Genomic DNA, 23,427 nt, shown 5'->3' on the forward strand with positions numbered 1-23,427 from the left:
AAGATGGCACAAGCCCATGATAATCAATAAGGAAACTTTTTTAATGAAATCATGGAGGAGTACCGGGAGGGCAGACTTAGCCATTGGACTCTTTGGAGTGTGTTAAGTAATTTTTGAAACAACTTAGGTACTTTTGCCAGCTGGTTCATTTACGGAAAACTAGTAGTTTGGAAGGAAGGAGGAAGTGGGGGAGTGAGGGAATTCAAAATGGCGGGCGATGCAGGCGATTAGAAGGGCCGCTAGTGTAAGCAGGGCTACCAGTCACTTTCCTAAAAACTTACTGAGTCGGCCCTTCCGGTAATCCTCCTTGATGAAACATTGCCTTTAGGACCAAAGAAACTATTTATTTGTTTATTGGAATCATTAGTCTACGTGGTGCGTGGTCCTAGACGCGAGGAGGGGGGTTGTGTTTTACCTTCAATGCTGCTTTCCCCTCCCCCGTTCCACTTAACAAGTTGAGCAAGGAAATTGACTCTATAATAACGCCTATTTTTTCAGGGGTTTTTTCTCTTGTTCAGACGAGCCTTCTAATAATTACGGTGATAATGTTGTTTTTATCATTTTCAAATATCCTAAAGATTACCTGGAAATTCCATACTTTACCAAGGCAAAAAACCCAAATGAAACGAAATAATTTTAATAATTTATGGTTTAATGCAGAGTAAGAACAGTGTTTAAAAGTATACTGACATTCCATTGAAATACATATGTTCAAACTGAAACAGAGAAGCAGATATTATTTAAACAATATTGAAGTCATTAGTTAGTGAAAGAGTTATCTTAAACTAAAAGTTGAGATCTATAAAGTACTTTCTATTTTTTTTTTAATTTTTAGTTCTCAAGTTATTCTTCTCGCAGTTAAATCTTCAGTTCTTACATTCAATTAGTTAAAATTATTAAGTTTTTTCTTATTAGTTCAAAATAATTAGATTTTATTTCTTGTTAGTTCAAATTATTTAGTTTAATTATTAAAGATTTCAGTTCTTCAGTTCTATTAATTTTTTTCTACAAAATTCAAAAGAGTTTTATGACTATCGTTAATTACTTAAAAACAATATGCAGATACATTCGAGAAAATTCCTTTGTTAGATCATCATTTTTTAACATTAAAAATAGTTCCTTCATATTGAAAACATTCTTTGCAATATTATTTAAATTTTTTGTTAGTTTTTAAAATTTTATCGTGTTAGAAAGGTATTTTTAGACGCAATGAAAAGTATTGAAATTTTTTAAAGAGAGAATGAAAACTCGTTTTGCTTGAGTATGTGCAATACAAAATTCAATACCTCTGAAAGGTATTTAATTTAATTTAAAAAATTGAAAAAAGCTCATATTTAAAACTATCAATTAAATATAAATCTATTTTAATATTTACAATCACATATTTGGAGGTATTTCTTCAATGTTTCACTATCCATGTGAGTCCTTATAGAACATCAGTTAAAAATCTTTTCATTTTGCTTTTACCCTCCTTTTAATGAGCAAAAGTTTGTTTTCTTAGCGATTGATACTTGATTCTTGAGATTTGATGTGGTCGGAAGCGTGCCTTAGCCTTGACTTAATCTCACTTTCTATCTCACAAGCAGTAGTATCAAAAGTTTTAGTTGAAATAACAGTATCTGAGAAATAAAATTAAGATTTATGAATTAAGGATTGAGGCGTACAAACATTGTTGAATGATGCTGAAAACAGTTTCTCTCAACTTACCCATAATAACACTAGTGATACGAAGATCGCTGAGCTTTCGTTTTCCTTTCTTAACATTCCAGTTGTAAAGAACAGCGAGTTTGTCAGAGAATGCTTGAGAAAAAACACGCTTCACACTCTCTTTGACATTTCTTCCTCCTATCTGTTGAAGTCCTCGTTGCTGAAATGAAAGGGTGTGTTTGAATGCTATAAATATTCCAATTGTTGTTTCATACCAATTTCTGCTTCTTTTCATCTTCCTTTAAATTTTCTTCAAGCTGCGATAATTGATCCAAGTCTGATAGTGGTAGGCCAAATTCACTAATATCGCTTTCTTTGGCAGGTTCAGAATCAATTACTGGATTTGATGATGATCCTCGTTTGACTAAAACTTCTATCATGCCCAATAAATCTTTCTGATTATATTTTATAATTTCCAAACTTCTAGTAACGTCTTTTACCCAGCCTACGTGTAGAAAAATAAACGAAAAACTAACAGTCTATAAAAAGATTATGTGATATTCAAACTCACTCTCTTTCACCATAACCATCCGGTTCTTTCTGATCAGACTTTCACCTTCATCGTGATGAGAAGCTGTTTAAAAAGTTAATGCTAGATGACTGGCACTAAAATACTTGATTCGTCACTACTTACTAGGTGTTCTAGTCGCAATAAAACTTGATGACGATGATTTAGACACAGAGTTGCCTTTGTTTCTCGGCGTGTGGAAACCTTATTTATTTTTATATTACAAACTTAAATTTATAATTATTAACCGTTCTAATCATAGACATACCTTCATTAGCATTAGAATTAGCTTCGGGTTGAGGTGATCTGGAATTACCCGTTTCTTCGAGGATATCATCATGAGAATCTATACAAAGAGCCAGGGACAAAATAAATTTACAAGTACTAGTTCTAAGGTCAATGCTAAAATGATTAACTATATTAATAAATGGGAGTTTTGATATTATCTTATTTGAGATAACTTTAATCTTAGACCTTTAATTCCGCAATCTAACACACGGATAACAATTATCGAGGGAAAATGAGCTACTTTCATAAAATACGTTGTCCTATCTAGCTATTTGTAGTGCAATTAAATAAACATTGGAAATAATTATATCACCTTTATCTGCAACAAGTTGACTGTTGCTAGGCTTGCCTAAAATGGTTTTAAAATATTTACTGTGTTGAAGTTCATGACATAATATAAATTTAATACTTTTAAGAATTTCCCCGGCAATTTGTGTTTCATGCGTCTCATCCTTATTGCTTTCAATGCAGGATGCTAAGAATAAATTTCAACATTAAATACATGAATATTTATTATAAATAAACCTAGATTTATTTAAGATGGACTGCTCGTGCTTCGACTCTCAGAAAGATATTCAGATTAAAACGGGAATTTACAACAATATTTTTCATGTAATTATAAACTATGTGAAGGAAAGGAGGCTACGAAACATTGGACACATATAACCCTCTTTCTTTTTAAGAATTTCCGTTGTGAGAAAATTTAGGTCAAGTTATTCATTCTTCTTAAAATTTCAGATTTCTGAATTTCTCTACTAGTTTGGTTATATACAAAAAACTGTTTCCCATTGAAAGAAGGAATATATTTAACGTAAACTCTATTTTCCACTATAACAGCGTTCAATTCTTTTACGGCCCTTTCGTTTTGAGTTGCTTCTCGCTATTTTAATTGGTTTGATTCGCAAGATTCATAGGCGTTAAACAGTCCATTCAAGCTATTACATGGATTTCAATCGCACTAGCTTTAAACCACATTGGTGGAGGGTGTAGCTTGGGCATGCGTTTAGCTAAAGCCCTAAGTAACGAATACAAAATATTTTAACATTACCCTCTGAGTCAGAAAATAACCCATGAGTTGGTTGGTCCATTGGATTTCGTGTTTTTTCTTGTCGAGTCTTTGATACTTCAATTTTATAAACCCATTATAATAAAGTGTTTCAAAGTAGCATTCAATTCCAAAATTACTTACGAGATCTACTTTTAACACCATTTCTCGCATCCCTGGATATGCTTCTGATTTCAGATGCCTTCCCTTTCTTAGAACTTTTTGAAATTCCTGTAATAAAAAGATGTGGTAGTGCATAAATTTAAGATATACTGTACTCTCCTATCATCATAGGTCCGGCATGCAATCTCAATTATACATTATTTCAAAGAAACCTGTACCTGAAGAAGCATCCGACAGATTTCGCTTTAATGATAATTTTGGTGGTGACGCAAGCGGTGAATGGATTTCAGGATCATCATCTGTCTCGTCTGAAGAACTTGAATGGTAGCCTCCATTGACTTGGGATTTATTTATTAAAAAATCTGTTTTTCGTTTATTTCTACGCCCACGTCCCAGCTCTTTTTCACTGCTCGACTCATTTATTTCTCTTCTCAATTTTTTCACAGCAACGTCATAGGTTTCTGCAAATAGAGAATTTCAAGCGGATTCTTAATACTTCATATTTGTTAAAAAATCAAATATTTCAAATAAACTAGCGATATACATTTTCCTTCATGTAAATATTTCTTAAAACTCACCACATGTGAACAAAACTTCAACTGGAAATTTTTCCCATTCTTTTTGAGATTGAACCATCCTTTTAACAAGCCTGGTACAATTTTTCTCCTTCCCTGGATAGGAACAAAGCGTTTTTTCAGGGCCATGGCAATCTACCCATTCTTTCGGAACAACGGCAAGCTCGAATGAGCTATCAAATTACACTAAATAATATCCCTCTGTGGTCATTCTTCTGAAAATAAATAAATTTATATACGTTTAACAAGTTGCATATATGTTAATATAATTGAATCATTTGATTTATGAGAGTATATGCTCCAACTTTAAAGCTAATGTAACGTACTTCTCACTAGTCATGATTTTATCCACGTGACCATACAAGTGCTTATTCATAAAATTAAAAGTATGGATTTTCAAATTTTGGCATGCCTTATCATAAATCATTATTAAATTGCATCTCCAAAAAATACGTACATTTGAAGAGACTGAAAATGGTACAGAAAACAGCAATCTGCAAGTGCACCAAGATAACTGGAAACAGTCTGAATGAATAAAATTGCAAATACAATAAAACTCAAATTCATTGAACATCCTAACCATGCATAGACTACATTTAATTGCAAAAATATCTTGAAACGCGCATTTGTGGCAGTAAATGATAAAATTTTTTATATTGCTATAAATTATAGTGTATCTTATTGCATGATTTCCTATAGTCCATGCGGTTTTGTCGTAAATAGTTCATAATTAATATTTTTTTATTGAGTGTAATATCTTAATAAGTAAAAACGAGTCGCTTCCAATAGGATACTTCTGAACCTTGCCAACAATATCTGTTAAGTTGAAGGATTTTAAAGTTGTTGCTAGATTACTCGCTTTAACAACACCAGTCAAATCTGAGTTGCAAGGCCGTGTATAGTAGTTCTCTATCTTTTGAAATTGTCTTCCAATAACAATGCCAACTTTTGTGGTCAAAGTTGCTATATTTTCAATAACGATGTAAGAATTGTTAGCTAAATAACAGTAATGATCTCTTGATTTGAGTCCAATCACAAATCCATCTAGCGTACATTTCTTATACTGTTTATCAATGCTATTGTTTGGGGTAAGAAGAGGGCCATTGTTATGCAAAATTTGATATTTCATTTTCTTTAGTGTTATCTCTCCATTTTTTTTTTCTGATGTTAGTATCTTCACTAATTTGGTTAATTATCTGTTTCAAAGGACGCCCAGAGTTACTTAGTTTCAATTTCAATGATTGCAAATAGTTTTCAAATTCGAAAGCGCTGAAAGAGTCTAACGGTCCAAACACTGCAGAGTCTTTGGCTAGATGAATTAGTCCATGGATATTGTATGAGACAAGATGCTCACCATACAGCACACTGTAGGTTTTGGTAAAGTAAGCTAGAAGCTCTTCAGCATATTGGTTCAATTCTAAATGTTGCTGATCACAACAAAGTATACGAATAGCCACGTGTAAACTAAAAAAATGTGTGTAATAGTTTTTGGGTAGAAATTTCTTCAACACTAGAGGTCCTGAATAAAGCAGAAATTGCCTGAATTCCGTTGCTTTAAAGCGTTTTATATCAACAAGCGAGCGAGGTTTGCGAACAAACTCGAGAGAAGTTACTTCTTGTGATGATGTTAAAATTGTCGACATTTCTTCAACATGAACGGGTGGTAGTTTAAATTTCGCAGTTTTTCCATCAATCCAGGAAACCAGAAGCTTTTTCATAACGCCTAGGCACACTAGGTGCATATAATCTAGCGGAACGCCGCTTACCATGAGCAAGTTTGGAATATCTTCTATAATGCTGAACCCTATGTGATGGCTTCTCTGTTCTTTACCACGAAAAGATTCGTTTGTTCGTAAAGGAGCATTTAATTCAGGGAAACAAGTTCTTCCAATGAGATACTTTCCTCTAATAGTGCACTTGTTACAACCATAAAATCCAGTGTGACCCTTGGTTTGAAAAATAAATGAGCGAGCTGGTGTGTCACAGATAAATGCGGAAATTTTTACAGGTATTCGTGGACCACTATTATATAATTCAATCCCTTCATCAATTAATATTTTTTATTCTTCCACTAAAAATTTTGAAAAGGAATTGCAGTCCTACGGCTTTTCGCAACCATGGTAGATACCGATAACAAATGGACAACTGCCTTTAATAGATTTAAGCTTGCCCAAAATTGGCCACAATTGACTAAGTGTACTATTTGCTATATGAATCCCGTCAACATTTATAGAGACATCTGCAATATCTATTCTTATCTCGGGATAGCCACTGCATATGTATATTATCCCATTTCGAAGACCAAAATGAAAATATTCCCCGGGGCTCACTGGCTCTACAGAAGTAAACCTTGGCGTGCTAAGCAGTGATCTTTAATCACTGGGCAAATCATGGTCATGGAACTCTTCCTTAAGCACTACTAGAAGCTTGTTCAATGTATTTTTCGTGACACTGCAATCTACAGCCCAATAAGCTAATTTCTGGCGAAAGCTAAGCTCAGCATTCTTAACCTCCGCTAATTGTTAATTTCCTTCTCCTACATCATCTTCAGGATCCGTTCCTTCTCGCGTTTCGTCAGTTTCCAAGTGAAAAGAGAAATTTCATTAGATTCGTTTTGAGTATCGTTCAGGACAGATTCTTTCGCTTGGTATGTATTTGTTACGATTACATTGTAATCTCGCAGAGTATGACACTGACTTTCTCCAGCTATTAAAACACTAGACTCTGAACTTGTAGATGTTTCATCATCAATTAGTGCATCAGCTCTGTGAAGTCTTTGGTGAAAATTGGAGTATATAATTCTAGACCTTTGACGACTTGATAAAATGAACGACGTTTTGTAGTTTTTTTGGGCATTTTCTACAAAACAAAACCATCAACAGAATTTGAGTAATCAGTTCTTCAAATTAAATTTAAATCGCAACCAGAAAGGGACGACTTGCACTAGCTAAAGCTTGAAATACGTACTGTTAAGAAACCAGCCACTAAATCCATTTTTTTTTAAATAAAACCCCCTTAAAATTAAACATAAAAATTTACAAAATAAATAAAATAAATTAAACACCCTATAAAATTAAAATTAAAACTATGTCAGTAAACGAAATATAAGGCATGCAAAATTAACTCTTTAAAACCCTTTCGCTTCAACTTTAACCTCTTTACAAAACAGTCATTCACCTTTATACAAAATAAATCCTTTCAATCTGTAAAATCTTTTCACCTTGTAAATAAAAGCGTATCATCCATTGTAAACCCTACCTCTCTCCTCTCGCAAACTTTCAAACTTAAAACCCCGTGCGTCACTAAAAACCACGACGTCAGAACCAATACCCTAAAAAGCTCGATCATGATTGGTTCCTGTCCCTACAAAGGGACCAAAACGAAAGTGCATAAAAGGAGAGAGCTGGAGGTCAAAAAATCAGAATTGTATATTCTACAGGGCCGGTAGGCCCTTGTAGATATGACTTGATACTCTTTTGTAACGTTAAAGCAAAATTCACATGCTTTTACCAATTTTCCTATGGAGATTAACATGGGGTTTTTCGTGATATTTAACCACCTCTAACTGAAAAACTAGAGCGAAGTTACTTTTCGGAATACTCTTAATTTAACAATTAAGTATTCAGGGTGTGCATTTGCAAGTGTCATCTAAAACAATTAAGTCTAAGTATGTTAATTTTAGTTAATTACGGAAGTATGGCTCTTGAGTTAAACGTCAGGTTAACCTGTTAGCGCGCTGATACCCATTTCTTCAATTTTCAACCTGATTGAGAACAAGGGAGGGCCTAGCTTTGCGCCTGATAACAAGTTAAGTTGAAATATAGAGCATAGCCCACTCGATCCGCGCTCCCGGACGCTGCGCTGCTCGTGTATAGCTATAGCGCGAGCAGCTTGCGTCGTGACGCGCGTGATCGAGCGGGCTATGCATAGAGCCTGTATCTTATGAAGATACAGCCTCCATGGTTGAACTTGTTTTTGAACAGTCGACGCTTTTTAGTATTTTACCGGCTTAAAATGTTTATTTCATTTTATAAATTTTCTGTAACACCCTTGCTAAGAAACACTTTGCTATTAGGTCGAAATTTTGTTGAAGAAAGCAATCCAGTTATAAAACTAAAGGTAATTGATTTCATTATATTATTTGATATTGGTTTTTGGAAGACCAAGGCTTAGATTTCGTACGTAGTTTTACTCGACTCTCGTAGTCGTTAGACGGCGGGAACCCCCAGCTTCAGAGCCTCCAGTCCAGCGTCTAGTTTCGCTTAGGCTCTCATTTATTGAACTGAAGGTTCACAGTTTAGGTTAATGTTAAAAATAGTGATGCTTGTTGATCTTTAGGATAGCGAAGCGAAGGTATGTTTTAGAAAAAGAACTGTTACTTGAAGAACTTATCTTTAATTTATTTGAAAATATTTCAAAATTTCAGAAGCTCCGCAGCCGTTGCTATAACTGTTTTATAATGGTATTCAGGATAGTGTTGCTATGTGTGCGAGTGATAAAAAGTAAAGCCTTCCTAAAGAATAGAGATGCGCCGATACCTTTACTTGACTAAACTGATCTATTATTGGAATTGGTTTAAACTGGTATTGGCCCATCGCTACCGATATTTGGCTAAACCAATATATTGGTATTAGTTTAAATTTAACTAACAGATTAAAGTTGAAACTACACTTATCTTTCACCCAGACTCAGGGTTGGCACGCTGGTATCCAGTCCGGTTTTATCCACCTGGATTAAACCGGTTTTAACCACGATGAAAAATCCAGTGGATTTTTCAAAAAATATAATAATAGAGTACAGCGCAGACACCATAAAGTGAGATGGAAGGAAACGTTTGACCCACATGTCTTTACCTCTTTATTTCATCGAAATGGTCGATTCCCATGCATTGTGGGTTAGTTTGACGCGCCCTCCTCCCACTGACCCACCCGAAACTCGTGAGACTGAGTTGAATTTTTCGCAACGCTATATTGTTGGGTCGGACCGCGCATTTAGAAAAATCTTTATCAGACCCTGCCCTATTGAAGATTACAAAAAGCCTACCCGGGCCCGACCCTAGCTGCCCTATTGAAGATCACAAAAAGCCTACCCGGGCCCGACCCTAGCTGCCCTATTGAAGATCACAAAAAAGCCTACCTGGGCCCAACCCTGCCCTATTGAAGATAATAAAAATGTCTACCCGGGTAGAAGGTACGATAACCCTACCCGACCCGACCAGCAAAATATTTTAAGTAATTTTCTCACCCAACCCGACCTAGGATTTTCCGACCCGATATGGGTCGGGTTGGATTGAAAAATCCGATTAAATCAGGGGCCCTACTCATGTCTAAGGGAAATGTCTATAGTTTTATCAATTTTTATGTACAATAAAAATGATTCTCTATTAGACGGCCTAGCAGAAGACAACTAGCGCACTAAATGTAAAAAGAAGTGCTTAAATTAAGCATTAGAGAGTAGTTTAAAAATAGCCAGATAAATCTAATAAAATCCGGTTTAAACCAGCAAAAAACCATACAAGTGGCTTTTTCAAGAAAAATCCGGATTTTTGCCAACCCTGGGGAGAAGGGAGGGGGAGTACCTGGGTGTGTAAATTCGAAACGTAACTTCCTCTTGTCTTATGATTGGCTATTAGAGCTACGTCAAAGGCTAAGAGGGTAACACCCAATCCAAATCGCCATGATAGAAGGGGCATATGATAGCGCCCTATATTCATAGTTATATAGATTCATAATTAAATTGAAACCCCTAGTTGTCCAAACAAAGTAGAGCTTGTTATTTTGATGTCAGTTAGTTAGTTCATACAATGGTGATGTAAGAAGAGTGGCACAGTGGAAACGTGCTGGGCCCATAACCCAGAGGTCCGTGGATTGAAACCACGCTCTGCTAAAATAATGCAAAATAGAACTTGCTATTTTGATTTCAATTAGTTTGTTCATAAAGTGGTGATGTAAGCAGAGTGGCGCAGTGGATGCGTGCTGGGCCCTTAACCCAGAGGTCCGTGGAACGAAACCACGCTCTGCTAAATTAATGCAAAAGAGAACTTGCCATTTTGATATCAGCAGAAGCGCATGACATACGAAGTGATTTTCTATTATGCATAACATAGCGGCCGTCTTATACGGAAAGCTTTTACCATCAAGGGGGGGAAAATGTCAGCCCCCTTTCCAACTTTATTTTTCCTCTCGCGCCGAGAAATCCAAGCGGGTGGGGTTTGGGTGGAGTTTGTAGGAGCAGCCAAAACATTTCAGCCAATAATGATCCAACGGGTTTCGTGACGTAAAAATTGTCTGCTACAGCGCTACGTTAGGTTTTTAATTTTAAAGCGAGCGGCGAAATGGATGGATCTTCATTAAATAAAGTTACTGTAGCCACCCAATGTAGCCAAAATGCAAAAATCCTTAGAGATAGGGGTTCTCAAACCACGAAACAGAAGAATGTTAAAACTAAGCAAGCAAGTACCCAAACAAAGATAGAAAATCCGTCGAACCATAACCAAAAGCCAAGGCCTAAGGAGGTGTCTAAGCAGGTTGCCGTTGCAATTCAGTGCAAACCATCAACAAACAGTAAGTGTTACAAAAACAATTTTAAATTAAATTGTTGGGCATCAAAGAGGGTAGTTCTTAATTGAAATAAAAATTTATAGATTTTATGTCACAAACTATGACTTTGAACACAAATAACGCCACACAGACCAACGACCTAGTAACTTGTTCGGTAGAAAAAGGAATATTTGCGTCAAAGGATATTGGAGCACTTTTATTGCAGGAAATTTTTGATAAATGCCGAACCCTGGAATTGAATATAAAAGTAATAATTTTGTGTCATCTAAGACAAAGGCTATAGTCTAAGGAATTTGAAGCAACACTTAATCATTTAATGTGAAAGTAAATTTTTCTTATGTAGCCTGCGATAACGTAAGTCTGTCAAGAAACAAAAGATATAATTTTATTTAAAGATGTTCTTTACTTCAATTTAAATTGCCGGGAAGAACATTTAAGATTTATTTGGAATTTATAAAAATATACCGCAATTTTGCACTGGCATAACGTCCTGCCTTTGCTCGTATTAATTTGGGCTTCGTAAATTGATTTTTTATGCTATACTTTTAACATCTATGTTTAAGTGTTTCATATCCATACTATAAGCAAATTAAAATTCTAATCCCCTTTTGACTGAGATATAGTTTTATAATAATTTTTGTTTTAATTTTCAGAGTTATTTTAATTTCCGTCGGGAAAAGTCAGTTTCAATAACAAATGGAAAGAATGTAGGACTTTTGCCAGAAGATGTTGATCCAGTTCAACTAATTATAACAGAAACCGGAAAATGCACCATTTTAGTCCCTTTTCGTCCAGTTGAAACGAAACAGTTAATTAGTCAAGATAATTCAATTAACTGGGTAGACGTAGAAGACACTTTAAATTTTGTGAAGGGTTTAAATTTAAAATTTTGCCCGGGAATAAAATGTAACTCGGAATTAGCTTCTGGCCCAAATTTCAAAATCTTTGCAGCACCATTTCAAAGAGTTCAGTCAACTCTATGCAAAGTATTTCACACTTCGCAAAAACATTCGAAAATTGGGCAGTGTACTTTCTGCTTGAGAAGCTCGAAAACTCTCTCAGACAAAAAGAAGCGCAAACTACAAGAGGACCCAGTTATGAAAGCGAAGAGGACAAAAGTGGAGAGCAAATGTCCCATATCTATACTCTCACCCCGAAGCCTTAAAACCAGATTATCGAGCATCAAAAGAAGCAGAAGATATTTGACAAATAGAATTTCAAAGCTCGAAGCTCAGCTCGCGCATAAGGATTTGTTGTTAAATGAGGAGCAATCAGATGAAATTGATTCTATTTTAAAAGTTTTGAAATCTGATTTTAAAGATGATGTAGAGAGGGCTATTGAGGAATCGGGCGAAAATTCCGAGTTATTGAAATTGGCGTGGCAAAGAGATACAGAGAAAAAAGTAAAAGATGACAAGACAGCTTTTTATACAGATCAAAAAAAATGCGAAGAAAGCAACACTGGAAATCGTTGGAGCCCTATAACCATAAGAATAGCTCTCTCTGTATTTTCTAGAAGTCCTGCAGCTTATAAAGCACTCAAGTCTTTCAACATTTTTAAATTACCATCTGCTAGCACTTTAAAAAAAAGGTCCCAAGTCTACGACAACACTCCTGGAATTAATCACAGATATCTGTGTGAACAGCAACAAAAATACGAAGAATTTAAGGCCTTAAAACAAAAGAAGGGTTCCCCAATTCCCAAAGGAGATGGGGTTTTAATCTTTGATGAAGTCAAAGTTATTGAGAAACTTATTTGGAACTCAAAAAATCACCAATTCGTAGGTTTTGCCATGGATGAAAAAGACTTTCCTCTTCTAAATGATATTTCCAGCGTCCCATCAGAACCAAAACCAACTCAATACGTCCTGCAATTTCTCTGGCGTGACTTGACTTCCAATTTCGATTTAATTGGTCCTTACTACACTTTCGGTTCTCCTGTTAGACAAGAAAAGCTACATCCTTGTATACTCGAAACTCTACGTACTTTCAATGCTTATGGATTTGGTACTTCAGTTCTGATGTGTGATGGAGCCAGCTCCAACTTAGCAGTTATTAAAAAAACGATGGGTGGCCAGAAAGCTTTTTCATACAACATAGAAGACGCTGCAAAAGGTTACGAAATTTGCCCTAGTTTTGAAAATCCTTTCTGGGAAGGACGTAAAATTTACTGGATGATTTGCCCATCACATGAATTGAAGAGCCTGATTAACTCATTATACTCATCATACACTTCAAGGACTAAATCTTTTCAAAGAAACGGGGTGGAATTTGGTTGGCTTAACCTAATAGATATGAATCAACGGGAAATTGAACGGCAGAAAAATGGTCTTTTGCGGTATGTCCCCAAAATGCACAAAAGTTATATAACCAGAGATGCATGGACGAAATTGAACGTAAAGCCAGCTAAAATAATGCAGCAGCCTCAAGTCCTATCAGAACTTTACGCGCATTCTCAGAATCCCAGTGAGTTTATGCCCAGTCGTCGAAGCGCTTTCGAATGTTATCTCTATTTACGATCATGTAGCCAGCTCTTTGAAAATGGATTTCTATCCAAAGGTAAAGTTTGCTCCATGGCAGATAAGGAAGTGAAATCGGTGAAAGAGGGTTATCAATATTTTGCGGATTGGCTGACTGAAATTCTAACAGAACAACCCGATATAAATTTGCGTGCACCAAAACAGAAAGAATTTCTGTCCTGGCAAACTTGGGACTTGCTGAGAATAACAGTTTTTGGATTTCTCAAGTTTACAGAAGAATTTTTGAGCAGATACCCTGATAATTTCATAACACCATCGAGAATAAATGGAAGCGCTGTGGAGTCGCTCTTTTCACAACTTAAGTACGCTAGCGGTAGCAAGCTTAGCGGAGTCAATTACAGTTCTACCCAAAAGGCTGTAAGAATTGTTAAAAACATTCACAGTGGCAATTTTTCAAATACCTCATATCGTGATGAAAAGCTGCATTTTGTAGACAACTAGATTAATTTTAGATATTGGAAAATCTGGGACTCGTTAGAAAAGTACCCAGAACATGTTTATGGTTAAATCAATAAATAATTCTTACTTCTTCATCACAAAAACGCTTTATTGCACTTTCAATTAATTATTCAAATAAAATTTAGTTTTAAAATGGTAATGACTAGTTAATATTAAAACAAAGTTTTTCGTTTAACAGAGATCACAGATGATTTTGGACTTAAATTGATAGTATCACATTTTTGGTTTAAAATATTTCTTGGTAAAGGACTAGTTGTTGTATTATTCTTTGTATTTATGTTTTTTGCTCCTTTCTTTGTAATTTTTTTCGCCCCTTCTTTTGTAATTTTTTTTGAGCCTCTCTTTGCCGCTCCTTTAGTAACTTTCTTCTGCGTTTCCGCTGTAGCTTTCTTTGAGGTTTTCTTTGCTGATTTTTTTTTAGGTTCATCTTTCTGTTCTACTGTAGATTTTCTTTTTGTTCTAATCAAGTTTGGGTTTTCTTTTTCAGTAATAATGTCCGTCTTTTTTGACTCTTTGTTGTTATTTTTGGTTTTGGCGTATAGCTTCTTAAGTTGTCCGTATAAATTGTCCCTAAGATTGTGTCCTCCTTTGCTCATACTTCCACTTTTAATACTGATAAACTCTTGAATCCTCGCATGTGTTATTTTTCGCAACCAGATCTTATAAAAAAGATTAATACTATCTTCGCTAATCTGTTCCAACAATCCAGGAATTTTCTTTATTCCTTCCTGAAACTTTTCTTCAATTTTGTGGTTTTCCTTTACCTTTGAAGCGCACACCTTATAATAATGTTATTTAATTAGAGGCACATATTTTCTTTGACCAAACAGGTTGTCTTACCTTAATCATATTTTTCCCATGTTGCTTCAAAGTCTCAGAGTTTGCATGCAATCGGACTGTGTTGTTTACTTCCCGTACAAACTCTTGTAGAACCTCTTTCGGAAAAAACATACCTCCTCTATCTTGTTGTTTTAATTCTACTGGCAACTGCATTTCCTTCTCTTCGTCATCTAATGAGGTTTTGAAACACAATCTGTATACTTGCCCATAGAGGATTTTGGTTTTCATGGTGTGGCGTGTTGATTCTTTTAAGCGCTTGGATACCCTCCACAACTCTCCTAATGTTCCTCCTCCAAGTCTTAAAATGCCACTTAGGCTTTCTTCCTTGAAATTAGAAGGGTTGACCTTTATTTCTTTCTCTTTTATTACATTAGTTGTAGTTTTATCCTCATCACAGATCAAATCATCTTCAATATCACAGTCTATGTTTTCGTTTTCTTCGTCTACTCTATCGCTATGAACAAATCTTAAAAAGAACCAGATTTAATTTATCCCCACTTCATATACAAAAAAAGTTTAACATACCTGTAAACACTACACAAGTAAAAATTGAAGAGTTCTTGCAAATCTGTGTTGTTGTAATCGTCGAATTGGAAATTAAATTCACCTCTTAATTTTGTACCAAATTTTAGGAACTCGAATACATCTTTAACTTCGTGAACACACGTGCCTAGACTTTCTATAAAAATACTCCAATAATCTGATTGAATAATAAATCTATGACACTGGGTTCTTTTTTCATTAAAAGCGACGTGTAACTCCTTTTTTATTTCTAATTCGATATAATCTGTAATCTTTTTCAAATCCATTTTTCATATAATTTTACGAAGTTCCGATACAGACTGAGTAAGGCGACGACTAGATAGCAGACGAATTTTCAACTTAGAATGTGATTGGCTTATACATTTTTCACGCATATGTCACCGCCTAGAAATAGTTCCCCTTATTCTCGCCAGACGGCAACCCTAATAAATTGATGCAGTTTTTGTCAGTATCCCCCCATAGGTGGCTAGTGCCGACTAAAATAAAAATCTTTCCGTATAAGACGGGTCTACCAAAGAGTCTAGAAAATCACTTCGTATGTCATGCGCTTCTGATATCAGTTAGTTTGTTCATACAATGGTGATGTAAGCAGAGTGGCGCAGTGGAAGCGTGCTGAGCCCATAACCCAGAGGTCTGTGGATCGAAACCACGCTCTCCTAAACTAATGCAAAATTGAACTTGATATCAGTTCCTTTGTTCCTACAATAGTGATGCAAGCAGAGTGGCGCAGTGAAAGCGTGCTGAGCCCATAACCCAGTTGTCCGTGGTTCGAAACCACGATTTGCTAAACTAATGCAAAATAGAACTTGATATCAGTTACTTTGTTCCTACAATAGTGATGCAAGCAGAGTGGCGCAGTGAAAGCGTGCTGGGCTCATAACCCAGAGGTCCGTGTATCATAACCACGCTCTGGTAAATTAATGCAAAAGAGAACTTGCCATTTTGATATCAGTTAGTTTGTTCATACAATGGTAATGTAAGCAGAGTGCCGCAGTGGAAGCGTGTTGGGCCCATAACCCAGAGGTTCGTGGACCGAAACCACGCTCTCCTAAACTAATGCAAAATTTAACTTGCTATCTTAATATCAGTTAGTTTGTTCATACAGTGGTGATGTAAGCAGAGTGGCGCAGTGGAAGCGTGCTGGGCCCATAACCCAGAGGTCCGTGGATCGAAACCACGCTCAGGTAAATTCATGCAAAAGAGAACTTGCCATTTTGATATAAGTTAGTTTGTTCATACAATGGTGATGTGAGCAGAGTGGCGCAGTGGAAGCGTGCTGGGCCCATACCCTTGAGGTCCGTGTATCAAAACCACGCTCAGGTAAATTAATGCAAAAGAGAACTTGCCATTTTGATATCAGTTAGTTTGTTCATACAATGGTGATGTAAGCAGAGTGGCGCAGTGGAAGCGTGCTGAGCCCATAACCCAGTGGTCCGTGGTTCGAAACCACGATTTGCTAAACTAATGCAAAATAGAACTTGATATCAGTTACTTTGTTCCTACAATAGTGATGCAAGCAGAGTGGCGCAGTGAAAGCGTGCTGGGCTCATAACCCAGAGGTCCGTAGATCGACACCACGCTCTGCTAAACTAATGCAAAAGAGAACTTGCTCTTTTGATATAAGTTAGTTTGTTCATACAGTGGTGATGTAAGCAGAGTGGCGCAGTGGAAGCGACCTGGGCCAATAACCCAGAGGTTCGTGGATCGAAACCACGCTCTGCTAAACTAATTCTTAAGAGAACTTGCTCTTTTGATATAAGTTAGTTTGTTCATACAGTGGTGACGCAATCAGAGTGGCGAAGTGGAAGCGTGCTGGGCCCATAAGCCAGAGGTTCGTGGATCGAAACCACGCTCTGCTAAACTAATTCATAAGAGAACTTGCCATTTTGATATCAGTTAGTTTGTTCATACAATGGTGATGTAAGCAGAGTGGTGCAGTGGAAGCGTGCTGGGCCAATAACCTTGAGGTCCGTGGATCGAAACCACGCTCTGCTAAATTAATCCAAAAGAGAACTTGCTCTTTTGATATAAGTTAGTTTGTTCCTACAATAGTGATGCAATCAGAGTGGCGCAGTGGAAGCGTGCTGAGCCCATAACGTTGAGGTCCGTGTATCAAAACCACGCTCTGGTAAATTAATGCAAAAGAGAACTTGCTCTTTTGATATAAGTTAGTTTTTCCTACAATAGTGATACAATCAGAGTGGCGCAGTGGAAGCGTGCTGGGCCAATAACCTTGAGGTCCGTGGATCGAAACCACGCTCTGCTAAATTAATGCAAAAGAGAACTTGCCATTTTGATATCAGTTAGTATGTTCATACATTGGTGATGTAAGCAGTGTGGCGCAGTGGAAGCGTGCTGAGCCCATAACGTTGAGGTCCGTGTATCAAAACCACGCTCTGGTAAATTAATGCTAAAGAGAACTTGCTCTTTTGATATAAGTTAGTTTTTTCCTACAATAGTGATACAATCAGAGTGGCGCAGTGGAAGCGTGCTGGGCCCATAACCCAGAGGTCCGTGGATCGAAACCACGCTCTACTAAATTAATGCATAAGAGAACTTGCTATTTTCATATAAGATAGTTTGCTCCTAAAATAGTGATGCAAGCAGAGTGGCGCAGTGAAAGCGTGCTGGGCCCATAACCCAGTGGTCCGTGGATCGAAACCACGCTCTGCTATAGTAATGCAAAAGAGAACTTGCCATTTTGATATCAGATAGTTTGTTCATACAATGGTGATGCAATCATTGTGGCGCAGTGGAAGCGTGCTGGGCCCATAACCCTTAGGTTCGTGGACCGAAACCACGCTCTGCTAAACCAGGGTTGTTTGATTTAAATCAGTTTGATTTAAATCACTGAATTAAATCATGATTTAAATCAAGCGATTTTTAAAAAAAAAAAATCATTTGATTAAAATCAAGAATATATTTTTATTTTTAAAAAATGTTTTCTAAGATTCCAAGAAGTAGTTTAAGAAACTCGAGAAGAAACTTAACTAGAAAAGACCTAAAATTAAAAATAATCATGGTTTTGGTATATTTCAGTTTAAGTTTTTCCCAGAACTCTAGTTTGTCTTGCTGGAAAGGCTAGGAAATGAAATAGCGGTCAAGCTAATCTTTTTATACAAGCATTTGAATAGGAAATATATCCAATAGCTGCTTAAATTTATGTCATGATTATTTTGCTTGTGGTTAATTTTGACTCAAAAGTTTTCATGTTGGTAAGTTACTATCTAGTAGTTCTATAAAAATCAAATAAATCAATTAAAATAAAAAAAATCCGATTTAAATCAATAAAAAAAATCAACAACCCTGTGCTAAACTAATTCATAAGAGAACTTCCTCTTTTGATAAAAGTTAGTTTGTTCCTAAAATAGTGATGCAAGCAGAGTGACGCAGTGAAAGCGTGCTGGGCCCATAACCCAGAGGTCCGTGGATCGAAAATTTTCTCTGACATTCTGTTTAAAATAAGGAATTCAAAGTACCTAAGATCAATGGCAATCAACGAGTTTGATCCTTCTCATTAGCACTATTTTATTTTTCGGAACTTTGGAATCTTTCTACGGGTCTTACTTGACTTCGACTACGAGTTTGTCTCCCGTCACTTTACCAATTGACACCTTCGAACAAATTTCTCAATTAATCAAATCACAAGGTTACGTTGTCAGTTCGGTAGAAGGCAGCGCTCTGCAGTACAGTATTATGGTATGATATAGCAGAGTGCAGGAAAACTTGTATGTTATCAATTCAAATCACCCTTTAAATTTAGACTTCCGACATCGACTATTTTAACTTATTCGCTAATTCGTCTGAAAAAGGCGATTTCAAATTACCAAAAACGCCAAAGGAAGGGTTAAATTTAGTTTTACAAAAATCGTACGGTTTTATTATGCCGAAAGACACTCTGGAATCCACCATCTTGGACATGGGATTGCCACCCGAAGCCTTTCACTTTGCCAATGAGAATCTATTCGTCGACCAAATTGCCGCCGCTTTTCATAAATCGTTACCGTGCAAAGATGAAATCGATAAATGGTGTGATCTTATTGCACTTTCACTTTCTTTGCCTTTACTTGAACTAACCTTGTTTTTAGGTTAAGTATTTTATCGTGTTCAGGAGTGATACAAAAATGGGAATCCGACGATTCAGGATTTTTATCGACGAATAGAAATGAAACGGAAATTAAAAGGATTGACGAAACAAATTACATCGAAATGGACGATCTCAAATTATTATTTTACATTTTAAATTTAAATGATAATGTAAATTTGTAGTTTCAGTTTTAAAAATGGTTTAAAATAATAATAATAATAATCTTTTATTATCAACAGATAATAAATTATTTCAACAAAATGTTAATGACACGTGGGAAGCTTAAGTAATATGTAAACAGCCATTTCAAATAATAATATTAAAAAACTCTTTGGAATATCAAAATGAAACAGAGCTTTAAAGCTACAAAAGTACTAAATGCATCATAATTACGAAAAATATTTGCACATATTCACTTTATATTAAGGATAAAGGGAATATTATGGTTCTGTAGGATTTCTTTACACATCAAAACAAAACGAACTTCTAACGCAGTGCACTAGTGTAACAACGGACGGACACACACAGACAAAAACATAGACTGCTTTTTAACTCTTTCCGTATTAATTTTGAATTGAGAAACAAGATTATCTTAAATATTAAAATAAATATAATTAATATTTAATATTTTCTTCGTTAGTTATTCGCCTTATTGAACGTTACATCGTTTTAAAAAAGAACAATTAAACATTCTTGAGAGACTTGACTAATATTGGCGTTTGAAATGAAGCATACGCCGGTTGCTTCGCCTTACTCAAATAGGTAGTATATAAGGGTTTCGAATCGCAGCTATGGATAAGAACATCGCAATTGCGTGAACCTTGGCGGAAGACCCCGTCAATGGAAGGCTAGACGTTTCTCGTAACCCTAGCCGATCGCCGCGTATGTCTTAACCTTATCGCCGCGTATGTCTTAACCTTAAGGATGATGGTGGTGTTGGAAGCCAGGTGTACAGACTGGTGTCCATGTGGAATGGACAAAGACGAGAAGGTGGTGGTGTTTAGAAGCCAGTAAATACAGACTGGTGTCCATGTGGAATGGGCGAAAGACTAGAAGATGGTGGTGTTTAGAAGCTAGTAAGTTCAGACTGATGTCCATGTGGGGTGGACAAATGAACAGAGTTGTTAGACAGACAATGGAGTAATAGCCTGTAAGTGGAATACAATTTCCGGGACTGTAAATGCGGTCTGGAAATTGAATACACGTTTGCTCCGATTTGCAAACTGCGAACGCGGTCACGTGGGTGTAACAACGGACAGACGGACAGACAGACACACAGACACACAGACACGTCGAAATTAGAACCTCTCCGTGACATACGTCACTCGGAGAGGTAACAACCCCCCCCCCATTATATGTAGGTCAAGAAAGGTTTGTCAGCTTAATGATAACTTTGGTGGTAAAGGTTAGAGCAGAAGAAGAAGAATTTTGTAAATAGTCAAGAAGCAGATATCTTTGTTTTCTTACAAAATGGAAAAAAAAAATTTTTGGGGTGTGGGGCTGGCCTCCATCCGGTCGCGTATAATATTAATTTTTCCGCGCACTCGTACGCGAACGCTTTAATTATTTATTTAATAACATTTCTTATTTTTGATTCATTCGTATTAATATAAAGTTCGAAGTAAGACGTATGATAATACCTTTGGAACATCCAGCATCGATATTGTTAGCCGGTAGCTCCGGTAGCTGTAAAACAGTTTTCTGTTATAGAATTGATAAAAAATTTGAATGTATGTTTAAACCTAAAATTGATCAAATTGATTATTATTATTCGGAATGGCAACCTTTTTATGACGATATGAAAAGTAGTAATATTAATTTTATTCGAGGATTACCGGATGATATTACTATTTACGACGGCTCTAAAAATATATTAATAATAATTGACGATTTAATGAGCGAAAATAAAAGTATTTTAATAGCCGATATATTTACTAAATATAGTCATCATAGATCTATATCGGTTTTATTCTTAGTACAAAATTTATTTCATAAAAATATAATAGAAATATCTTTGAACTCTAAATTTATTATTTTATTTAGACAAATTAGATATAAAATGCAAGTCAATTTTTTATTCAAACAAATAGATCCATATAATTTGAAATTTATTCAAGAAAGTTGCAAAGACGCTACCAAAAATCCATATTCTTATCTATTATTCGATTTAAGTCAAAATTGTCCCGAGGAATGTAGAATTAGAACTAATATTCTCCCGAATGAAAAAACTACTATCTATGTTCCTAAATAAAAGAAGATAGATTGTACCTTACAGAGACATCGATCAAATTGATAATTTTCTTAACGGCTATAATTCGGCTTATCATTCGAGTATTAAAAATGGCTCCAAAAGACGTAAACAATACCAATATTTTGAGAGTTTATAAAAATATATATATATAAAGTCGAGAAAACGAGGAAAATAAGCGTCAAGCCTAGTAAATTTCAATTGGGGGACTATGTATGCGTGTCAAAACTGAAATTGGCCTTTGCTTTTAAGGATACGAAGCCAATTTTTCGATCGAAGTATTTAAAATTGTTGGTGTTTTAAAATCGTGAGTTCCTCATTTATGTAAATTGCAAGATTTGGAAGGTTCAGATATAAAAAGGTATTTATACAGTCAACAACTCATTAAATGCTCCCAGCCTCGTAGCTTCAAAATAAAGTCTATTCTCAAGAAAACAAAAGGTAAAGGAAAAATAGAATAATTCGTGAAATTTTTAGGTTTACCAAACTCAAAATTCTTGGGTGTTAGCCGAAAATGTCGAACAAATCGGGATTTTACCTGACGCTGTCGTTGATTCTTCTATGAATTTTTTCCCTTCGAACAAAATCTCCTCGTTTATTTTAAAATTAACTAATCCCATTAATTTAGAAAGTTTCGATAAAAAAGTACCTTTAGTAGAAATTATATATACAAACTGTTTCTTTAACGTTTTAAAGGAAAATGTAGAAGAAAAATTTTGAAGAAAAAGAAATGCATTCAAAAGAGCGCAAAAGAAGGAAACAAAATTAAAAACCTCTCCCTTCCAATCGCTGTTCTGCCACCACCACCACCTCTCCACCCCTAGAAATCGTTGTTAGTTCCGAGAAGAAAGAGAGAGAAGCGAAAAAGAAAAAAAAAATTCGGAAGTTGATGAAGAAAAAAGTTCTTAAAAACTACGTGTCTGATATTCCACCTGCATGGATATTATCAATCTATCATTCATTAATTGCAAATTAACGATACTGAAATATGTAGATCAACTCATATCAGATTGCATTATGACGAAATTAGCGGGCATGTTGAAATGAAACACGTTGAGGATTCTGACGAAGTCCCCTCTAAGTTTAAGTCGACAAGTAGCCGATATTCTAGGATTCGTCGATAATAAAAATATTCAGGGTACTAATCTATATCCCACTCGTCTTAATTTTGCATGAACGATGAGATTGCCGGTACACGCGTGAGTGAGTGACAAAGTATATCACATGATCATGTGACGTCCTTAATCTTTGAAGTATTTAACTTTCCCTATGGGTAGTGTATGAAGCAAAATTAAGTATAAGCCTACTTTTACACCAAAATATCCCTATGACTGGATTTCCACATATTTGTCGAAATCTACCTGGCTGCTTGAAACCCTCGTGCCTGAGCCGAAAGAAACGAAGATAGTTAAAAACCCTAGGATCAACTCGTTGAGTGGCCCTTTGAGGCACACATAACTCCGAAGAGTGAGAAGTTCAGCACATGACGAGCGGAGAAGAAGAAGGAAAAAGTTCAGACGAAGAGAGTTAGATTGGAGCTAAAGAAGAAGGTGGTCAAGAACTCTGACCCTGAATTCAGGGCGTAAACCTAAATTAAAAATGTGCGGTCGTGAAGAATTATCCTCGTCGCCAAATAACTTTAAATGTGCAGCCTAAAATAATTCTCCGCGTAACCAACGGAATTGATGACTAAATATTTCAGGCGATCAACCTATACATCTTCAAGACGATCAAAGTAATCTTCTTCAAACCGTGAGTCAGGAAACGTAAATACAATGCTATTATTATTCTAAATTCATTCCTCTAATATCCATTTTAATATACAACACTAATTTATCTGTTAATAGGGGTCAAACCTAGGGTTCTAAATCGGTAAATTACCATGGTAATTTACACGGTAATTT

General features: G+C 35.8%; 2 protein-coding genes across 2 annotated transcripts; both read right to left on the reverse strand.

Annotated features, from left to right (window-relative positions):
- Window positions 1–1,460: 1,460 nt before the first annotated feature.
- On the reverse strand, window positions 1,461–3,502 carry LOC149656701 (uncharacterized). Its single transcript, XM_089844526.1, has 8 exons — window positions 3,463–3,502; window positions 2,817–2,978; window positions 2,484–2,561; window positions 2,342–2,419; window positions 2,219–2,281; window positions 1,923–2,152; window positions 1,708–1,867; window positions 1,461–1,619 (listed from the first exon to the last, which is right to left on the reverse strand). The coding sequence occupies exons 1-8, from the start codon at window positions 3,500–3,502 to the stop codon at window positions 1,498–1,500; spliced, it is 933 nt and encodes a 310-aa protein (XP_089700652.1). The 3' UTR covers window positions 1,461–1,497.
- Window positions 3,444–4,907, reverse strand: LOC149656702 (uncharacterized). Its single transcript, XM_089844782.1, has 5 exons — window positions 4,704–4,907; window positions 4,250–4,461; window positions 3,890–4,132; window positions 3,693–3,779; window positions 3,444–3,626 (listed from the first exon to the last, which is right to left on the reverse strand). Exons 2-5 carry the CDS (start codon window positions 4,305–4,307, stop codon window positions 3,511–3,513), a joined length of 504 nt encoding a protein of 167 aa, XP_089700908.1. The 5' UTR covers window positions 4,308–4,461; window positions 4,704–4,907; the 3' UTR covers window positions 3,444–3,510.
- Window positions 4,908–23,427: the final 18,520 nt, after the last annotated feature.

This window comes from Phalangium opilio, unplaced genomic scaffold (assembly GCF_054372755.1).
Source record: "Phalangium opilio isolate 3A_F unplaced genomic scaffold, DU_Popi_V2 ptg000077l_1, whole genome shotgun sequence".
In the NCBI taxonomy this organism is placed as follows: domain Eukaryota; kingdom Metazoa; phylum Arthropoda; class Arachnida; order Opiliones; family Phalangiidae; genus Phalangium; species Phalangium opilio.

Coding starts and splice junctions, on each gene's coding strand:
- LOC149656702 (XM_089844782.1), bottom strand. CDS start 4,307: ATGGTTCAATCTCAAAAAGAATGGGAAAAATTTCCAGTTGAAGTTTTG. Junction 4,133..4,249: donor TGAAGTTTTGTTCACATGTG/GTGAGTTTTAAG, acceptor CTCTATTTGCAG/AAACCTATGACGTTGCTGTG. Junction 3,627..3,692: donor TGGTGTTAAAAGTAGATCTC/GTAAGTAATTTT, acceptor ATAAAATTGAAG/TATCAAAGACTCGACAAGAA.
- LOC149656701 (XM_089844526.1), bottom strand. CDS start 3,502: ATGCCCAAGCTACACCCTCCACCAATGTGGTTTAAAGCTA. Junction 2,282..2,341: donor TATTGCGACTAGAACACCTA/GTAAGTAGTGAC, acceptor CTTTTTAAACAG/CTTCTCATCACGATGAAGGT. Junction 1,620..1,707: donor TATCACTAGTGTTATTATGG/GTAAGTTGAGAG, acceptor TTTATTTCTCAG/ATACTGTTATTTCAACTAAA.